Source organism: Bubalus bubalis, chromosome 20, assembly GCF_019923935.1.
Source record: "Bubalus bubalis isolate 160015118507 breed Murrah chromosome 20, NDDB_SH_1, whole genome shotgun sequence".
Taxonomy (NCBI): domain Eukaryota; kingdom Metazoa; phylum Chordata; class Mammalia; order Artiodactyla; family Bovidae; genus Bubalus; species Bubalus bubalis.
The window spans coordinates 432,160-451,438 of NC_059176.1; the positions used below are offsets into that span (position 1 = coordinate 432,160).

Consider the following 19,279-nt stretch of genomic DNA (forward strand, 5'->3'; position numbering starts at 1 on the left):
CTGGAGAACCCCATGGACAGAGGCGCTTGGCAGGCTATAGTCCATAGGGTGGCAAAGAGTCAGACACAACTGTAGCACTGAGCACTCGTGCACACTGGGACCAGGGGTCCTTTCTGACTTACATTTATCCTTTATACGGAATGAAACTCCTTGTAGCTGAGATACGCCTGTCTTCGTGTTGTATTTCAGAACACAAATCCTCACGCATAGCTGTTAGAGGACTAGATTTGGGACTTGGGGTTGATGGTATTTAGACCAACTTTGCTCTACAATCTTTATTATAATCGACATTATAATTTAGTGTCAATTCTTAGGTGGACATTTGGGAGGTTTTCTGGGATTTGCTAAGTGTAATGGGCCTGTGGGAAGGATGTATTTGCAGGGCTGAAGGTGGACTGTGTTTGTCTGAATCATTCATTGAGTCTCTGAATGTCATCTCACTTGGCATTAGGGACTTTGGCAAATGTGACTAATTGAGACGTCTGCTTTTCCTTGATTATCAGGTGGCTCCAGTTGAAACCACAAATGTGTTCATCAGAGGGAGGCCAAGGGCATCTGGCCCTGGGAGAAGTGACCACTGTTGGAAGGTGCTTTGCTGGGCTGTGCAGATGAAGGAAGTGGCTGAGAGCCAGGGATACGGGCAGTGAAGCTCTAGACTGGACACGGCAAAGAAGCAGATTGTCCCTGACTTTATCCTTTCAGAGTGCACAACAGGAGCTCAGGTGGGGTGGTCTGTAAGCAAGCCTTTATTTCCCACAGTCCTAGAGGCTGGAAGCCCCAGGTCAGAACACCAGTGAGGCTGCCTTCTGGTGAGGCCCCCTTCCTGGTTCACATCTGGCACCTTCCTGCTGGGTCCTTACCTGGTGGACAGGGACAAGTATGTTCTCTGGGGATTCTTAGAAAGACTCCAACCCAAATCATGAGGACTCTCCTCTCATGAAGTAAGCATCTGCCAAAGACCCCGATTCTAGCAGCATTCTCCGGGGTGCACAGGACTTCCAAACCTGAATTCTGGGGGCACAGATGCATTCAGACCCTGAGAGCCTTGGAACTGTGGTCCTGTCGCATCTGGATTCCAATCCAGTGAAACTGATATCAGACTCCGAACTGTGGACTAAAAGGGAATGTGTGTGTGTTGGTTTGAATTCCACACGTATGGGAACTTGGCACAACGCTCAGCAGAGTGATACAGGCTAGGACGTGGGTCTCACATCCACCAGTGTCTCCCACATGGCTCCAACTTTCTCGATGACCACAAGCACTGCCCCTGGGGACAGGGCACTGCAGGCCGTGGTCCCTGTGAGGAACCATGTGCTGCCACAGACTGAGGGACTATGCACCCCTCGACTCTGACTCTATAACCCTGCTTGTGGCTGTCTGACCAGATGCCATGTGTGGGCTGCTTGGCAGAGACTGGGAAATAGAAATTCACCCTTGGGATCCCCCAAGGACGATGACACTTTTCAAACTAAAGAATGAGCCGGAGGACTTGCCAGGACACTCTACAGAATAAGAATCCCATACTTGACATTAACCAAGTATTCCCAGATAATGCCTCCCCTAACATTGCCAAGAAGAATGAGGCTCTCAATACCCGTGCTAAAAAAGGAATAAAAATCCATAACCCTTTGGAGAGAAACCTTTATCTTGAATTTTTCTTTCATATACTTGTTATCTTGAGATCTTGCTCAAAAACACCAGTGTCCCAGGAGAGCATGATCTGATCTCTCAGATTCCAGACTCTTGGTGACGAGAAATCAGGAAAACCATCATTTTTCTCCTGTCTACTCCCAGCACAGCTGCCCTGCCCCTCAGGGTTTCTGACACCCTCAGGATGTGGGTTTTCACACTGTGTGTCTCACACAGTAATAAACAGCCGTGTCCTCAGACCTCAGACTGCTCAGCTCCACGTAGGCAGTGCTGGTGGACGTGTCTGCAGCCAAGGTGACTCTACCCTGGAACTTCTGTGCCTACTTTGCTCCACCATCTTTGCTGTCAATCTGTCCATCCGTTCAAGACCTTGCTGAGGGGCCTGTTGCACCCAATGCATGTAGTCGGTGAAGGTGTATCCAGAAGCCTTGCAGGACACCTTCACTGATGCTCCAGGCTTCCTCACCTCAGCCCCAACTGCACCAGCTGCACCTGGGAGTGCACACCTGTGGAGAGGGGACAGAAGTGCATGAACCCCTTTGACTGGACCCTGTCCCTTCTTCACCCCAGCACCAGGATGACCCTGACCAGGAGCCAAGGCCACCAGGAGGAGGACTGTCCAGCTCCAGTCCCTGGTGAGGGCTGTGCTCCCAGGACTGCTGTGCAGAGCCGGTGTTGCTCTGGGTGATGTTCTCAGGGCTCAGAATATCCGTATTTAACCTAGGACACCTCAGGTCACCTGCATGTTCTGAGGCTGAAAACTTTACACTCAATACATGGGCGATATTAGGAAGGAGCAGACTTATGACCCATGGCCATGCTCAGTGGGTGTGTGTCCGTGTCCTCATGCTTGTTTGAGGGCGTGTGTCCTGCCAGGTCCCTGACTCCTGTGTACACAGAGCTCTTCCACTGAGGGACCCACCCCAGAGGACACAGTCCGCATCGTGACCCAGCCTTTAGTGCCACAGAGACATGTTCACCTCTAATCAGTGTGCTCCCCCAAAGTCAGCGACCACTGGGTATTCACATACACACACACACCTACCTGTCACACACACAGCTGTTACACAGACACACACACCTGTCACACACACACACACTTGTCACACACACATACAAAACTGTCACACACAAGCACTCACACCTGTCACACAGACATACAGACACACACAGTCACATAAAACTGTCACACACACACACACCTGTCATACACAAACACAGCCATTCACACACACAGACACAGCTGTTACACACACATACACCTGTTACACACAAAGAGACCTGTCACACACATACAGACATATCTGTCACACGCTCACACACCTGTCTCACACACCCACCACCTGTAACACACACAACTGTTACAAACACACAATGTTATATACACACCCTCCTGTAACACAGACATCTACTACACAGAAACACACACCGTTCGCACACACACATGTTACACACACACACACCTGTTGCACACATACCTGTTACATATACACACCTCTGTCACACAGACATACAGGCACACATACATATGTCAAACATACCTATCACACACACACAACAGTCACATACACACCTGTTATATAAACACACACCTGTCACACAGACATACAGAGATATATACTCACAAACACTTTCACGCTCACACATACAGACACAAAACGAATCCACACATTCACACGCTCAGATGCACACATAAACACCCTCACACTTACATATGCACACTCACATGCACACACATACACTCACTCATATATATACACACACACAAACATGCATACTTACTCACATTCACACACTCACACACACACTCACAGACATATAGACATATACTTCTCATGGCTTCACTCTGCTGTGTATTCCCAACAGTCCTGAATATTAAACGTCACCAATCCTTGTCCTGCTAGTTATTGTTTTCAGTGTAAAGAGAAGACTCCATCTCTGAGACTCCCGGCCCCTTCCCACATGCTCCTGGGCAGCAGCCCTGCACTGGGGTCCTGGGCACCCCCTGCCTGGGCTCACAGGGCATTCCTAGCAGTGTTTCTAGTCTGGTATTAAGTGGCTGTGTTCCATCTTCAGACTAGTCTTCTAGAGACAGCATGTTCTTTAATCATCTCTAGAAATAGCCTCAATAAACGCACACACTCTGTAGAGAGACCCCAAGGAAGGAGTTTGTGAGAACACCTGGACGTCGCCGCCCTGGGGCTGCAGGGGCACTGATGCAGTTGACACTCACAGTGAGTCCAGAGGCTCTCCAGGACTTGGGGTCCCTTGGCCTCCTGGAGCCCCCTGTGGGCTAACATTATGTCACAGGATAGCTGCACGCAGAAGCACGGGGCTCGATGCCCACTCCACCTACCATTTATTCCTGGGCTCACCTGTTCTTGCAGCACCTGGACCCTGCAGGGGCCCCACAAGAAGTTCCAGGTGAGCCCCCTTGTCAGAAACCAGTGCAGTCGCCCCAGACAACTCACAGCACAAACACCTGAGGGGCTCCTAGTGCCCACACCTGTGAGAGGAGACACCTGAGACATCAGAGGAGGACGAGGCAGAGGCCTTCTCAGCTGACTCAGGGGAGGCTGCCCTGAGGGTGTGCTCACCCAGGGAATGGGGCAGTGAGCATGCTCAGTCACTTCAGTCGTGTCTGACCCTTTGAGACACCACAGACTGTAGCCCACCAGACTCCTCCGTCCATGGGATTCTCCGGGCAGGAACACTGGAGAGGGTTGCCACAACAGCACCCTGCAGAGAAGCTAGGCCAGCCATGTGCGTGTCCCCTGGCAGGACATCGCTTCAGCAGAATGGCCTCGGGGTGCATCCGTCCTCAGACTCCATCCTGCTTCTCTCCATCCCTCCTGACCACCTGCCTGAGGACCTCAGGACCTGGTGTCAGTGGGGAGATAGGTCAGTGGGGAGTCAGCCACGTGTCCTCCAGCAGGACCCTGTGACAAACCTGCTTCCCCCTGTTCTGAGTCTCTGATGGAACCTTCATAAATATTCCTGAGATCGTCAGATACCCAAGAGAGGAGAGGGATACTAGCCATGTAGATCAGGCAGGAGAGAGTGGGTCTGAGGCCAGTAGTGAGGTGCTCCAATCCTGGTCTCCAGCCATGGGTACCAGAGCCTCAGCGCCTTGGCTCCTGATGGTTGTCTGGCTGTGGTGTCTGCACACAAGCTCCCCTCCTCAAAGAGGCTGCATATCGTAGCTCTGCCAGGTCCCTGGGGGTCACAGGTGGGTAGGGGTTACCCGCATTGTTGAGGTTGAACACCCATGACTCAGGGGATCTGGGTCTGGGCTCTGAGCATTGCCAGGGTTTTCAGTATTGGCCCATCCTCATTCTACTCCTTCCTGGGCTGCAGTGACCTGGTCCAGTCCCTTCTCTTAGCCATGAGATATACCCCCTCTGTAGGTCTGCAGTGGACAAGAATTTCTGTTCACCTCCTAGGAGAAGCTGGGGGAAGAGCTCTTTTATGGAGGGTCTGCCTGATGAACCTTCTGGATAGGTGTTAACATTTCTCAGCGTTGGCCTTCCCTTTGTCCGTCAGGTGTCCTGAAGGGATAAATATGCACACTCACCTTGAAGACCTGGATGTTTGTGGAGTTATATCCCACAAACTATGGACTGTGGCCTCCACGATCTCTCATCCTTACAGTGGTTATTGCTGGTCCTGCAGGAATTGGTAGTAATTACCCTGAAGGTGCTCCTCCTGAAGCTTTGCATTCCTGGGCAGATCTCCCCTGGACTGTGGATTGCCCACCTCTCTGGTATTGTGCTGGGGGATTGCCCTGTAATGTTAGGACTTTGTTAGGTCCAGGGAAACTTTTGGTGTTGAGAATTTCCTTGCTTTAATGGTGGAAATCACGGTTTCCTCACACACTACCTCTTGATGCAGGAACCAGCAGGTACCAGCTGAGGTTGTCCTTGACCTGGGAGTCGAAGGAGAAATCCAATGTCACTAAGAGTCAGAGGAGCCTGGACAGACTTGACCAACATAGAGAGAAAGGGATGAAGGACTCAGCAGGGCATTTATTTTAGGCTCAGATTCCAAAGCTCTTCCAAGAGGCTGGAATTCAGAAAGCACCATGGTGCGGAGATTGTCACGTCCTGGTGGCCCAGTTCTAGTCAGAAGGCAGGACAAAGCACCTCTCGGTGATTCCGGGTTCCTGAGGTAATTTCAGAGGAGCTGTCCCTCTTCTCCCAGCCCCTTTCCATGTTCCCGTGTGACCAGGGAATGCAGTCATCACGTCCGTACATGAGGGGGTCCCCTGGGGGAGGGGCTGACATGTGGGTGTGCCATGTGGAAGGTTGTTCATTCTCTCCAGGTACATGAACTTCTGACTTCACCAAACCTTGGACCACCCACATCTGGGCTCCTTGTTTCATTGGCTTGTGATTTTTCTCATTGTTTGGGCTTCCCCGATAGATCAGTTAAAGCTTCCCTGATAGCATGCTCCTTGGAAGAAAAGCTTTGACCATCCTAGACAGTGCATTAAAAAGCAGAGACTTTACTTTGCTGGCCAAATTCCATCTAGTAAAGCTATGGATTTTTCAGTACTCATGTATGGATACGAGAGTTGGGCCATAAAGAAAGCTGAGCACTGAAGTATTGATGTTTTTCAACTGCTGTGTTGGAGAAGACTGTTGAGAGTCCTTTACTGCAAGGAGATCCAACCAGTCTATCCTAAAGGAAATCAGTGCTGAATATTCATTGGAAGGACTGATGCTGAACCTGAAGCCCCAATACTTTGGCCACTTGATTTGAAGAACTGACTCATTTGAAACGACCCTGATGCTCGGAAAGATTGAAGACAGGAGGAAAAGGGGAAGACAGGATGAGATGGTTGGATGGCATCACCGACTGGATGGACATAAGCTTGAGCAAGTTCTGGGAGTTGGAGATGGACAGGGAAGTCTGGCATGCTGCAGTCCATGGGGTCGTGAAAAATCAGTCATTACCGAGCGACTGAACTGATAGCTCAGTGGTAAAGAATCATCCTGCAATATAGGGTTCGATTCCTGGGACTGGAAGATCTGCTGGAGAAGGGATAGGCTACCCACTCCAGTATACTTGGGCTTCCCTTGTGGCTCAGCTGGTGAAGAATCTGCCTGCAGTTTGGGAGACCTGGGTTTGATCCCTGGGTGGGAAGATGCCCTGAAGAAGGGAAATGCTACTCGCTCCGGTATTCTTCCTTGGAGAATTCCATGGACTGTATAGTCTGTGGGGTCGCAAAGAGTTGGATACAACTGAGCAACTTTGACTTTCTGTTTACTCTGTTCACTTCTCTTTGTGTGATTTCTGCTGAACAAGACTCACATAATGATCCGAAGATGGCGCTAGTGATAAGGAACCCGCCTACCAATAAGCAGATGTAAGAAACACAGGATCGATCCTTGGGTCAGGAAGATGCCCTGGAGGAGGGCATGGCAACCCACTCTAGTATTCTTACTTGGAAAATTTCATGGAGAGGAGCCTAATGGGCTACAGTCCATTGGGTGGTAAAGAGTCTGACATGACTGGAGTGACCAGCATGCATATATTAGGACAAAAGTGATTTAAAATCAGTCAATTCCATCAACTAAAGGTAGTGTTTGTTCCATGAGACAGTCAGGAGGGATGCCTGAACACGAAGACGGTGCTCACAATGGCTTCTTTATTCATCATGGAATATTCTGTATATTCCTTAGAGGTATTGTACTCTCTCGTTTAAAGACTTGTCCTCATATGAACTTCTGGTGGCTCATAGCTTGACAAGAAAGCTGAGGATATCAAGTAAGAATTGGTTTTCAAGTACAAGCTTCCCTTTAGTATGTGTCCTCTATCTGCCGTAAAACCACCCAAATGACAGAAGTTACTGCACCTACTAGAGCCTGTCAATTAGTGAAGGGAGGAATGCCCTCGGTGGTGCTCAAAGAGCTGACACCACACTCAGAGCATTAATCACAGTTTTCTCCATGGAAATTCAGTGGGACTCCCACCCCAGGTTGATGTAGAAGGTGAGTCTGAGGACACCACAAACGTAGATGCAGGAACACAGACCACACAAACTTTTCATCTTCCTGCATCTGAGCGTGGTGTCAGCAGACTCAGCTTCTATCTCAGGTGGCGTGGAGGTCCCGCTGGGTCTCCGTGGAGAGAACTATGGCTGATGCTGTGAGTGAGGTGTCAGTTCAGTTAGCACCACCAAGGGGGGTTCTTCCCTGGTGCTGGGTTTATACACCTCTGTTGTCTGATCCAGCTGTACTTACACTGTTGACCGCTGGCTAGCTCGTTCAGTGGCCCTGCTGTGCTGAGCCGCACTGCTTAGTCACACAGAGCCTCTCCTGTGGACTTAGTGAGCTTACACCAAATGTCCAGAGAACGCGCCTAAGTGACAAGAGGAAGCAACCCTAAGAGACCATGCCTTTCGTGCGGTGAGGATATGGTCCCCTCTCTCAACCATCATTCTGCCTCAGAGACTGAGGAGGTACCTAAGAGTCATGAATGCAGAGAAGTTCCCCAGATAAACTGCTACAAGGAGAGGAAGCCTCCTGATAGGAGACCAGCTGTCAATCACCATCTGCACCTGCTCCTGCAACACACAATTGTACGTCCCCAGCTCTCCCTGGTGGTCATGGATTCCCCGGAGGGTGGCTGGTGTCTGGGCTCACACTGCCTTCCCCTCACTGGGCCTCTTGCACAGCAACACACTGCCGTGTCCTTGGTCATCACAGAGCTCAGCTGCAGGGAGTACTGGTTACCAGTAACCCCTGGTGATGGAGCAACCAGAGATGGCACAGGTGAGGGAGAGGGTCAGTGAGAGCTTCAGCAGTTCTGGACCCTACCCCTCAGCTGCACTGGGACAGGCCAGCTGGGGACAAGGAGAATCCGTCCCTGTCAGTCACCTGCCGTCACAATTATCCCCACAGACCCGTGTCTGCACCTGAGACCCTCATCTTGGAGAGCTGTCACCAGGCAGAGGAGAAGACCCCAAGGCCCCATTTTCTACCCAACAGCTGTGCCTTCACTGAGACCTCCATCCTGTGTGAGCAGAGAGGGGTGAGCTCTCACAGCCCAGGGGTGGATTTTACCCTGAAGCATGAAGAGGAATTTGCATTGAGGAGCTCTATTCCTGTGAATACAGAGAGGCTGTGGTCACACTCACCCTGGTCATCCCAGGATCCCCACGGGCGCCTTCTGAATTTACATGGTTGGCGAGGAAGTGTGGGCAAGCAGTGTGTCTATCAGATGGCTTGGAACCAGATCCCAGGGCAGGTCCGCCTTTCTGAGGCCAGAGTCTCCGCCCTGACGGCCCCCACCTCCTGCCCCTTGCCCATCTCAGCTCAGCCCTTCATCGTCTCAGTCCTTGGGTCTTTCCTCAGGGCTGAACCCAGCACAGCTCCTCCTTCCTTTCCCTGTGCCAGTGAAGGTCACTGTGATGGGAGCGAGGACCCATGGTGGTGGGCTCCACGGTGACCCCAGGGGCAAATCCACCTGAGCACCTCTGTATTTCCCCTTATGAATGATCCACAGATAAGCTTAGAATGGGGTGTGGACTTCAGAGACGTTGAGGCGAGATGGTATCACCCGGATTGACCTCACCTGGAATGTGTGTGTGTTGAGTGACTCAGTGAACTGGCCAAACTGTCAATGTCTATATAAGGACACAAGGTAACAGTGTTTATGTTCAGACACTAATAAAAGCTAGCATGTAGGTGAATTTTCAGTACAGAACCTGTGAATGATGAGAATCATTGCATATGCAGCCCTGGGGACCCCTGACACTGGAGCCTTTGACGCTGATTGCTGCAGATTCTAATGTGCAGTTTGACAGAAAGAAGGAGGTTGGATCTCTTCCTTCTTCATGGACAAAAACAAAACAAAGATTAAAAGTGTTTAAATATCTCCTGTTTCCTTCAGGATAGTTAACAGTTTGAAAATAACATGAGAGTCAAGTGTTTTACTGAGTTCCTTTTAAAGAAGAGAAATGAAGGTGAAAAATTTTAGCTGTTTAGTATTATATGTGTGTGTGTGTGTGTGTGTGTGTGTTTGCATAAAGCTATCCTGCTTCAAGGAAAAATTAAAACATATATAAACACACAGTTTACTGAGAGCGACATAAACCACAAAAATGAAATACCAGGACACAACAAGAGGGTCTGAGGTGCAGCTCCTGGGCAGGAGGAGGAAAGAGAAGCTCTGAGGAGAATCCCCCCCGGCCCCCCACCGCCCAACGCCTCTTCTGCACCTGCTCCAGGGCTCAGCTCTGTACTGAGTCCTGAGCGCCACCTGGTGGTCACGGGCCCTTATGCAGGGAGGTTTTTGTCTGGGCTCACACTGACTTCCCCTCACTGTGTGTCTTGCACAGTAGTATGTGGCCGTGTCCTCAGTTGTCACGCTGCTCAGTGACAGAGAGACTTGGCTCTTGGAGTTGTCCTTGGTGATGCTGAGCCGGGATTTCAGGGCTGGGTTATAGCCTGTGTCTCCATCACTGTCTATACAACCAAGGCACTCCAGCGCCTTCCCTGGAGCCTGGCGGACCCAGCCTACAGCATTGCTGCTCAATGAGAATCCAGAGACCGTGCAGGTGAGGGAGAGGGTCTGTGAGGGCTTCACCAGGCTGGGGCCCGACTCCTTCAGCTGCACCTGGGACAGGACCCCTGTAGAGAGAGAGAAGCACGGTGACCCGTGGGCTCAGATGCAGCTTCCCCACGTGCCCATGTCTGACCCAGAGACACTCACCTCTGGGGGCTGAGAGCACAAAGAGGAGGGTCCACAGTGGGTTCATCTTCGAGCAGATGAGAGTCACCACTGCCGCAAGTCTCTTCAAGCCTGAGGAGGAGGCTGAATTTAAGGGAGCTGGTGCTGTGTTTCTACCCTGTGACCAGAGTGGATATTTGCATACAGGAGGGACCTCTGTATAAAAAGCAGAAAGCAGTGAATAGAGGTCCTGTCTATTGGGCTCCCCCTGTGAGGGGGTTGCTGAATGTGTGCTCAGAGAACTCAGCCCCTCCTGGGATCCCCCTCCCTATACCAGGAAGACTGTTGAGGAATGAAATGATGAAGGAGGGCTGGTCAGGAAACAAAATGCTTTCAGGGAAAATGGCAGATTTGGGGAAGAGACTTTAATCCCACGAATGTGTTTACTGTTACTCAACAAATGCCCACCACACATTCAGGTACCAGCCATTTGTTAGACACAAACTCTTATTTTTTTCTTTTCTGATTAGCTGATGTTTACTTACTCCATATACAAACATCAGAGAAAAATATACAAGCAATAATCACATTGAGTTCAAATGGAGTTGAGTACAATTTAATGTCTATCAGAATTACTAAAGCATTTATATTTTCCTTTGCTTTCTTATCTATTTTTTCATCTTGAACAGCTTATATAACCTCAAGAATCACTCTAGAGGTGGTTTGTTCGTAGTAATTAAACACAGTATTAATTTTGTGGACAAAGTAGACATTTGTGCTGAGATGCTCGTCTTCCCAGCACGGCTGACTTGCCCCGTGGGCTGCATTTTCCTGTGCACAACTGAGTGTCTGCAGGAACTCGTGAACCTCAGCATCTCCTCCCTGAGGCCACTGGACACTGAGGACCCCAAGTCTGCTGAGGACTGAGGACACACAGCTCCTGGGAGCTCCTTAGGGCTCCGCTCCCCCGCCTCCCTGTGGCCCTGCGGCTGTGTCCTCACTCCTGCACTTCTGTGTGTGAGGATGTAGCCTGGGGCTGACGACAGTCACCGCACGTGTGGACTTGGCAGCGGGTTTGCCCGGGGTGGGGAGTGCTGTCAACATGTCATCAGTGGGGTTATCCCTCCTGGAGCCAGAAGTGACCAGTGTGTGTCCCCACTCTGACGGACGCCCTGTCCACGGGACCCTGGTCTTCTCCTGCCCTGAGACGTCACCCCTTCGGGTCTGGTGCAGGTCAGCTATTCCTCAGCACAGAGATCTCACCTGTGCACTGACTGAGTTAGAACCTACTGTCTATGCAAAGCCCTTCCCGGTCTGGCTTTGGCCACAGCAGTTCTGCAGGAGCATGTCTTCTGTGCCAGATCCAGCTTTTCCCGACACCTGAATGTGCTCTGGGGAGAGGCCCCACCTCACTCTGCCTCAGAGCTTGTGGGGTCACTTGTGCCCGATGCTATGCAACATGGTCAAGACTCCTGAGGGTGACCCTGGAACTGTGGGCATCTGGCATCCAGGTCACTGAGCTTCTAGGTGTGTCCTCATCCCTTGGCTCAACACCTTCGTCCATCATCAAAGCCAGTGGAGTCCTGTGGTGCATCTCCTAACAGGCTTTCCTCTCTCCTGCACTTTCGCTGATTTTGTGATCCCACTGGACCACCTGTAAAACCCAAATATGCTTCTCATCTCATGGGACTGGAAGGCTGCAGACCACATCCCCAATTCCACTACCAGTTGGTTTCTATGGGGTTTCGTTTATGGCATCAGAATTGGGATCCAGAGAATCCCAACAACTCCTAAGCCATGAGCAATTCAGATGCTGGTACCCACTCTGACCTGTTGAGTTCAGTGCTCTGATGAGTGTGGTCTCGTAGCTTTGTGTGGAGTCTTTAGGTTTTCTATCTACAGTGTTCTGTGGATAATGAGAATTTTGCCTCTTGTAGGTAAAGAATCCACTTGCAATGTAGGAGTAGCTGGGTTGACTCCCCGTGTGTGAGATTCCCTGGAATAGGAAAGGCAACCCACTCCAGGATTCTTGCCTAGAAAGGACAAAGAAGACTGGCACACTAGAGTCCCTGGGGCAACACAGTGCCAGACACGACTGAGGGACTAACACACACTTATCTCTAAACTCTATGCCGGCCCAGCAGTTCTGAAACGAAAGCTGACAGTGATACAGGTCTTCTTCACGAAACGGAAGGAAACAATCCAACTTACTACCTACAGAAATTAAAACAGAAACGCCACAAAAGCCCAGAGGCAGTAGTGGAAAGGAAAGGACAAAACAGTGCAGAAATTAATAATGTTGAGAGGAACACACACACAGAACACAAGACGATCAGTGAATCAGGCTGGTGCTGCTGCTGTCAGTGCCGTCGTTTCAAAGACAAAGAAAAGCACAAACCTGTCGCCAGTCTCCCAAGGAGGAACAAGAACTTACTGGAATGAAACAAAATATAGAAAAGACATAAAGCTAATACCTCAGAGATACAGAAAATCATATGAGATGATTACAAAGAGTTGTATGCCAACAAATTGGACAGTCTAGAAGAAACGGACAAATTCCTAAACTGTAAAACCTGCAGGACTGAATCAAGATGGAGGAGACAACATGGAGAGACTGATCATGTGTGTGAAATTGAATTTCATCATAGTAATTTATAAATCTTCCAAGGAGCAACAGTCTCGGAACAGAAAGTTTCTCTAGGGGCTTTTATAAATGTACCTAGGATGAATTTAATGCAAAACTTCTGAAAACCTATTAGCAAATCAAATTCAACAATGAATAGAAGGATCATGCACCATCCTCAATTGTCTTTTCCTTGAAGGTCACAGCAATGGTTCAAGATCCAAGCAGCAGGAAATAGGCTGGTGAAAGTGCTTAGCTTCAAATATGCACCACCTCCCACGAAAGGAATGGCAAGTAAGGGGAAGATCAACAGGCCCAGAGGCTGGAAGAGGAGCCAAAGAAGATTATTCCCAGACCTTGGACTTAGTAGGGTTTGCATGGAGGGATTTAAACACTCTCGGGGCCAGTGGGGCCTCCCTGGTGGCTCAACAGTGAAGAATCTGCTTTCACTGAAAGAAATGCAGGAGACTTGGGTTCAGTCCCTGGCTGGGAAGAATCCCCTGGAGGAGGAAATACCAGCCCACTCCAGTATTCTCGGCCTGGAGAACCCCATGAACTGAGGTGCTTGGCAGGCTATAGTCCATAGGGTGGCAAAGAGTCAGACACAACTGTAGCACTGAGCACTCGTGCACACTGGGACCAGGGGTCCTTTCTGACTTACATTTATCCTTTATACGGAATGAAACTCCTTGTAGCTGAGATACGCCTGTCTTCGTGTTGTATTTTACAACACAAATCCTCATGCATAGCTGTTAGAGGACTAGATTTGGGACTTGGGTTGATGGTATTTAGACCAACTTTGCTCTACAATCTTTATTATAATCGACATTATAATTTAGTGTCAATTCTTAGGTGGACATTTTGGAGGTTTTCTGGGATTTGCTAAGTGTAATGGGCCTGTGGGAAGGATGTATTTGCAGGGCTGAAGGTGGACTGTGTTTGTCTGAATCATTCATTGAGTCTCTGAATGTCATCTCACTTGGCATTAGGGACTTTGGCAAATGTGACTAATTGAGATGTCTGCTTTTCCTTGATTATCAGGTGGCTCCAGTTGAAACCACAAATGTGTTCATCAGAGGGAGGCCAAGGGCATCTGGCCCTGGGAGAAGTGACCACTGAAGGAAGGTGCTTTGCTGGGCTGTGCAGATGAAGGAAGTGGCTGAGAGCCAGGGATACGGGCAGTGAAGCTCTAGACTGGACACGGCAAAGAAGCAGATTGTCCCTGACTTTATCCTTTCAGAGTGCACAACAGGAGCTCAGGTGGGGTGGTCTGTAAGCAAGCCTTTATTTCCCACAGTCCTAGAGGCTGGAAGCCCCAGGTCAGAACACCAGTGAGGCTGCCTTCTGGTGAGGCCCCCTTCCTGGTTCACATCTGGCACCTTCCTGCTGGGTCCTTACCTGGTGGACAGGGACAAGTATGTTCTCTGGGGATTCTTAGAAAGACTCCAACCCAAATCATGAGGACTCTCCTCTCATGAAGTAAGCATCTGCCAAAGACCCCAATTCTAGCAGCATTCTCCAGGGTGCACAGGAATTCCAAACCTGAATTCTGGGGGCACAGATGCATTCAGACCCTGAGAGCCTTGGAACTGTGGTCCTGTCGCATCTGGATTCCAATCCAGTGAAACTGATATCAGACTCTGAACTGTGGACTAAAAGGGAATGTGTGTGTGTTGGTTTGAATTCCACACGTATGGGAACTTGGCACAACGCTCAGCAGAGTGATACAGGCTAGGACGTGGGTCTCACATCCACCAGTGTCTCCCACATGGCTCCAACTTTCTCGGTGACCACAAGCACTGCCCCTGGGGACAGGGCACTGCAGGCCGTGGTCCCTGGGAGGAACCATGTGCTGCCACAGACTGAGGGACTATGCACCCCCTCGACTCTGACTCTATAACCCTGCTTGTGGCTGTCTGACCAGATGCCATGTGTGGGCTGCTTGGCAGAGACTGGGAAATAGAAATTCACCCTTGGGATCCCCCAAGGACGATGACACTTTTCAAACTAAAGAATGAGCCGGAGGACTTGCCAGGACACTCTACAGAATAAGAATCCCATACATTGACATAACCAAGTATTCCCAGATAATGCCTCCCCTAACATTCCCAGAAGAATGAGGCTCTCAATACCCGTGCTAAAAAAGGAATAAAAATCCATAACCCTTTGGAGAGAAACCTTTATCTTGAATTTTTCTTTCATATACTTGTCATCTTGAGATCTTGCTCAAAAACACCAGTGTCCCAGGAGAGCATGATCTGATCTCTCGATTCCAGACTCTTGGTGACGAGAAATCAGGAAAACCATCATTTTTCTCCTGTCTACTCCCAGCACAGCTGCCCTGCCCCTCAGGGTTTCTGACACCCTCAGGATGTGGGTTTTCACACTGTGTGTCTCACACAGTAATAAACAGCCGTGTCCTCAGACCTCAGACTGCTCAGCTGCACGTAGGCAGTGCTGGTGGACGTGTCTACAGCCAAGGTGACCTCTACCCTGGAACTTCTGTGCCTACTTTGCTCCACCATCTTTGCTGTCAATCTGTCCAACCGTTCAAGACCTTGCTGAGGGGCCTGTCGCCCCCAGTGCATGTAGTCAGTAAAGGTGTATCCAGAAGCCTTGCAGGACACCTTCACTGATGCTCCAGGCTTCCTCAGCTCAGCCCCAACTGCACCAGCTGCACCTGGGAGTGCACACCTGTGGACAGGGGACAGAAGTGCATGAACCCCTTTGACTGGACCCGTCCCTTCTTCACCCCAGCACCAGGATGACCCTGACCTGGAGCCAAGGCCACCAGGAGGAGGACTCTCCAGCTCCAGTCCCTGGTGAGGGCTGTGCTCCCAGGACTGCTGTGCAGAGCTGGTGTTGCTCTGGGTGATGTTCTCAGGGCTCAGAATATCCGTATTTAACCTAGGACACCTCAGGTCACCTGCATGTTCTGAGGCTGAAAACTTTACACTTAATACATGGGCGATATTAGGAAGGAGCAGACTTATGACCCATGGCCATGCTCAGTGGGTTTGTGTCCGTGTCCTCATGCTTGTTTGAGGGCGTGTGTCCTGCCAGGTCCCCTGACTCCTGTGTACACAGAGCTCTTCCACCGAGGGACCCGCCCCAGAGGACACAGTCCGCATCGTGACCCAGCCTTTAGTGCCACAGAGACATCTTCACTTCTAATCAGTGTGCTCCCCCAAAGTTAGCGACCACTGGGTATTCACATACACACACACACCTACCTGTCACACACACAGCTGTTACACAGACACACACACCTGTCACACACACCTCTACACACACACACCTGTCACACACACATACAAAACTGTCACACACAAGCACTCACACCTGTCACACAGACATACAGACACACACAGTCACACACAAACACAGCCATTCACACACAGACACAGCTGTTACACACACATACACCTGTTACACACAAAGAGACCTGTCACACACATACAGACATATCTGTCACACACTCACACACCTGTCTCACACACCCACCACCTGTAACACACACAACTGTCACAAACACACCCTCCTGTAACACAGACATCTACTACACAGAAACACACACCGTTCACACACACACGTTACACACACACACACCTGTTGCACACATACCTGTTACATATACACACCTCTGTCACACAGACATACAGGCACACATACATATGTCAAACATAACCTATCACACCACACAACAGTCCATACACACCTGTTATATAACACACACCTGTCACACAGACATACAGAGATATATACTCACAAACACTTTCACGCTCACACATACAGACACAAAACGAATCCACCACATTCACACGCTCAGATGCACACATAAACACCCTCGCACTTACATATGCACACTCACATGTACACACATACACTCACTCATATATATACACCACACACAAACATGCATACTTACTCACATTCACACACTCACACACACACTCACGACATATAGACATATACTTCTCATGGCTTCACTCTGCTGTGTATTCCCAACAGTCCTGCAATATTAAACGTCACCACTCCTTGTCCTGCTAGTTATTGTTTTCAGTGTAAAGAGAAGACTCCATCTCTGAGACTCCCGGCCCCTTCCCACATGCTCCTGGGCAGCAGCCCTGCACTGGGGTCCTGGGCACCCCTGCCTGGGCTCACAGGCATTCCTAGCAGTGTTTCTAGTCTGGTATTAAGTGGCTGTGTTCCATCTTCAGACTATTCTTCTAGAGACAGCATGTTCTTTAATCATCTCTAGAAATAGCCTCAATAAACGCACACACTCTGTAGAGAGACCCCAAGGAAGGAGTTTGTGAAACACCTGGACGTCACCGCCCTGGGCTGCAGGGGCACTGATGCAGTTGACACTCACAGTGAGTCCAGAGGCTCTCGAGGACTTGGGGTCCCTTGGCCTCCTGGAGCCCCCCGTGGGCTAACATTATGTCACAGGATAGCTGCACGCAGAAGCACAGGGCTTCAGATGCCCACCTCCACCTACCATTCATCTGGGCTCACCTGTTCTTGCAGCACCTGGACCCTGCAGGGGCCCCACAAGAAGGTCCAGATGAGCCCCCTTGTCGGAAACCAGTGCGGTCGCCCCAGACAACTCACAGCACAAACACATGAGGGGCTCCTAGTGCCCACACCGTGAGAGGAGACACCTGAGACATCAGAGGAGGACGAGGCAGAGGCCTTCTCAGCTGACTCAGGGGAGGCTGCCCTGAGGGTTGTGCTCACCCAGGAATGGGGCAGTGAGCATGCTCAGTCACTTCAGTCGTGTCTGACCCTTTGAGACACCACAGACTGTAGCCCACCAGACTCCTCCGTCCATTGGGATTCTCCGGGCAGGAACACTGGAGAGGGTTGCCACAACAGCACCCTGCAGAGAAGCTAGGCCAGCCATGTGCGTGTCCCCTGGCAGGACACACTTCAACAGAATGGCCTTGGGGTGCATCCGTCCTCAGACTCCATCCTGCTTCTCTCCATCCCTCCTGAACCACCTGCCTGAGGACCTCAGGACCTGGTGTCAGTGGGGAGATAGGTCAGTGGGGAGGTCAGCCACGTGTCCTCCAGCAGGACCCTGTGACAAACCTGCTTCCCCCCTGTCTGAGTCTCTGATGGAACCTTCATAAATATTCCTGAGATCGTCAGAATACCCAGGAGAGGAGAGGGATACTAGCCATGTAGATCAGGCAGGAGAGAGTGGGTCTGAGGCCAGTAGTGAGGTGCTCCAATCCTGGTCTCCAGCCATGGGTACCAGAGGCCTCAAGCGCCCTTGGCTCCTGATGGTTGTCTGGCTGTGGTGTCTGCACACTAGCTCCCCTCCTCAAAGAGGCTGCATATCGTAGCTCTGCCAGGTCCTGGGGGTCACAGGTGGGTAGGGGTTACCTGCATTGTTGAGGTTGAACACCCATGACTCAGGGGATCTGGGTCTGGGCTCTGAGCATTGCCAGGGTTTTCAGTATTGGCCCATCCTCATTCTACTCCTTGCCTGGGCTGCAGTGACCTGGTCCAGTCCCTTCTCTTAGCATGAGACATACCCCCCTCTGTAGGTCTGCAGTGGACAAGAATTTCGTTCACCTCCTAGGAGAGCTGGGGGAAGAGCTCTTTTTATGGAGGGTCCTGCCTGATGAACCTTCTGGGATAGGTTGTTAAATTTCTCAGCATTGGCCTTCCCTTTGTCCGTCAGTGTCCTGAAGGATAAATATGCACAATCACCTTGAAGACCTGGATGTTTGTGGAGTTATATCCCACAAACTATGGGCTGTGGCCTCAGATCCTCTCTCCTACAGTGGTTATTGCTGGTCCTGCAGGAATTGGTAGTACTTACCTGAAGGTGCTCCTCCTGAAGCTTTGCATCCTGGGCAGATCTCCCCTGGACTGTGGATTGCCCACCTCTTGGTATTGTGCTGGGGGATTGCCCTGTAATGTCAGGACTTGTTCAGGTCCAGGGAAAACTTTTGGTTTTGAGAATTTCCTTGCTTTAATGGTGGAAATCACGGTTTCCTCACACAATACCTCTTGATGCAGGAACCAGCAGGTACCAGCTGAGGTTGTCCTTGACCCTGTGAGGCAAAGGAGAAATCCCATGTCACTAAGAGTCAGAGGAGCCTGGACAGACTTGACAACCATAGAGAGAAAGGGATGAAGGACCTCAGAGGGCATGTATTTTAGGCTCAGATTACCAAGCTCTTCCAAGAGGCTGGAATTCAGAAAGCACCATGGCTGCGGAGATTGTCACGTCCTGGTGGCCCAGTTCTAGTCAGAAGGCAGGACAAAGCACCTCTCGGTGATTCCGGGTTCCTGAGGTAATTTCAGAGGAGCTGT

The 19,279-nt window shown here is 50.4% G+C and overlaps 2 pseudogenes and 1 gene segment (V, D, J or C); all 3 read right to left on the reverse strand.

The window, feature by feature from the left end:
• Window positions 1–1,699: 1,699 nt before the first annotated feature.
• Window positions 1,700–4,465, reverse strand: LOC123465233 (annotated as a pseudogene).
• A 3,280-nt stretch (window positions 4,466–7,745) lies between these two features.
• LOC123465234 lies at window positions 7,746–10,465 on the reverse strand. The segment is given in 6 exon segments: window positions 7,746–7,798; window positions 7,992–8,013; window positions 8,338–8,396; window positions 8,636–8,667; window positions 9,854–10,286; window positions 10,369–10,465. Coding segments are annotated over 6 exon segments (645 nt in total).
• A 4,807-nt stretch (window positions 10,466–15,272) lies between these two features.
• LOC123465235 lies at window positions 15,273–18,811 on the reverse strand (annotated as a pseudogene).
• Between the last annotated feature and the right edge of the window lie 468 nt (window positions 18,812–19,279).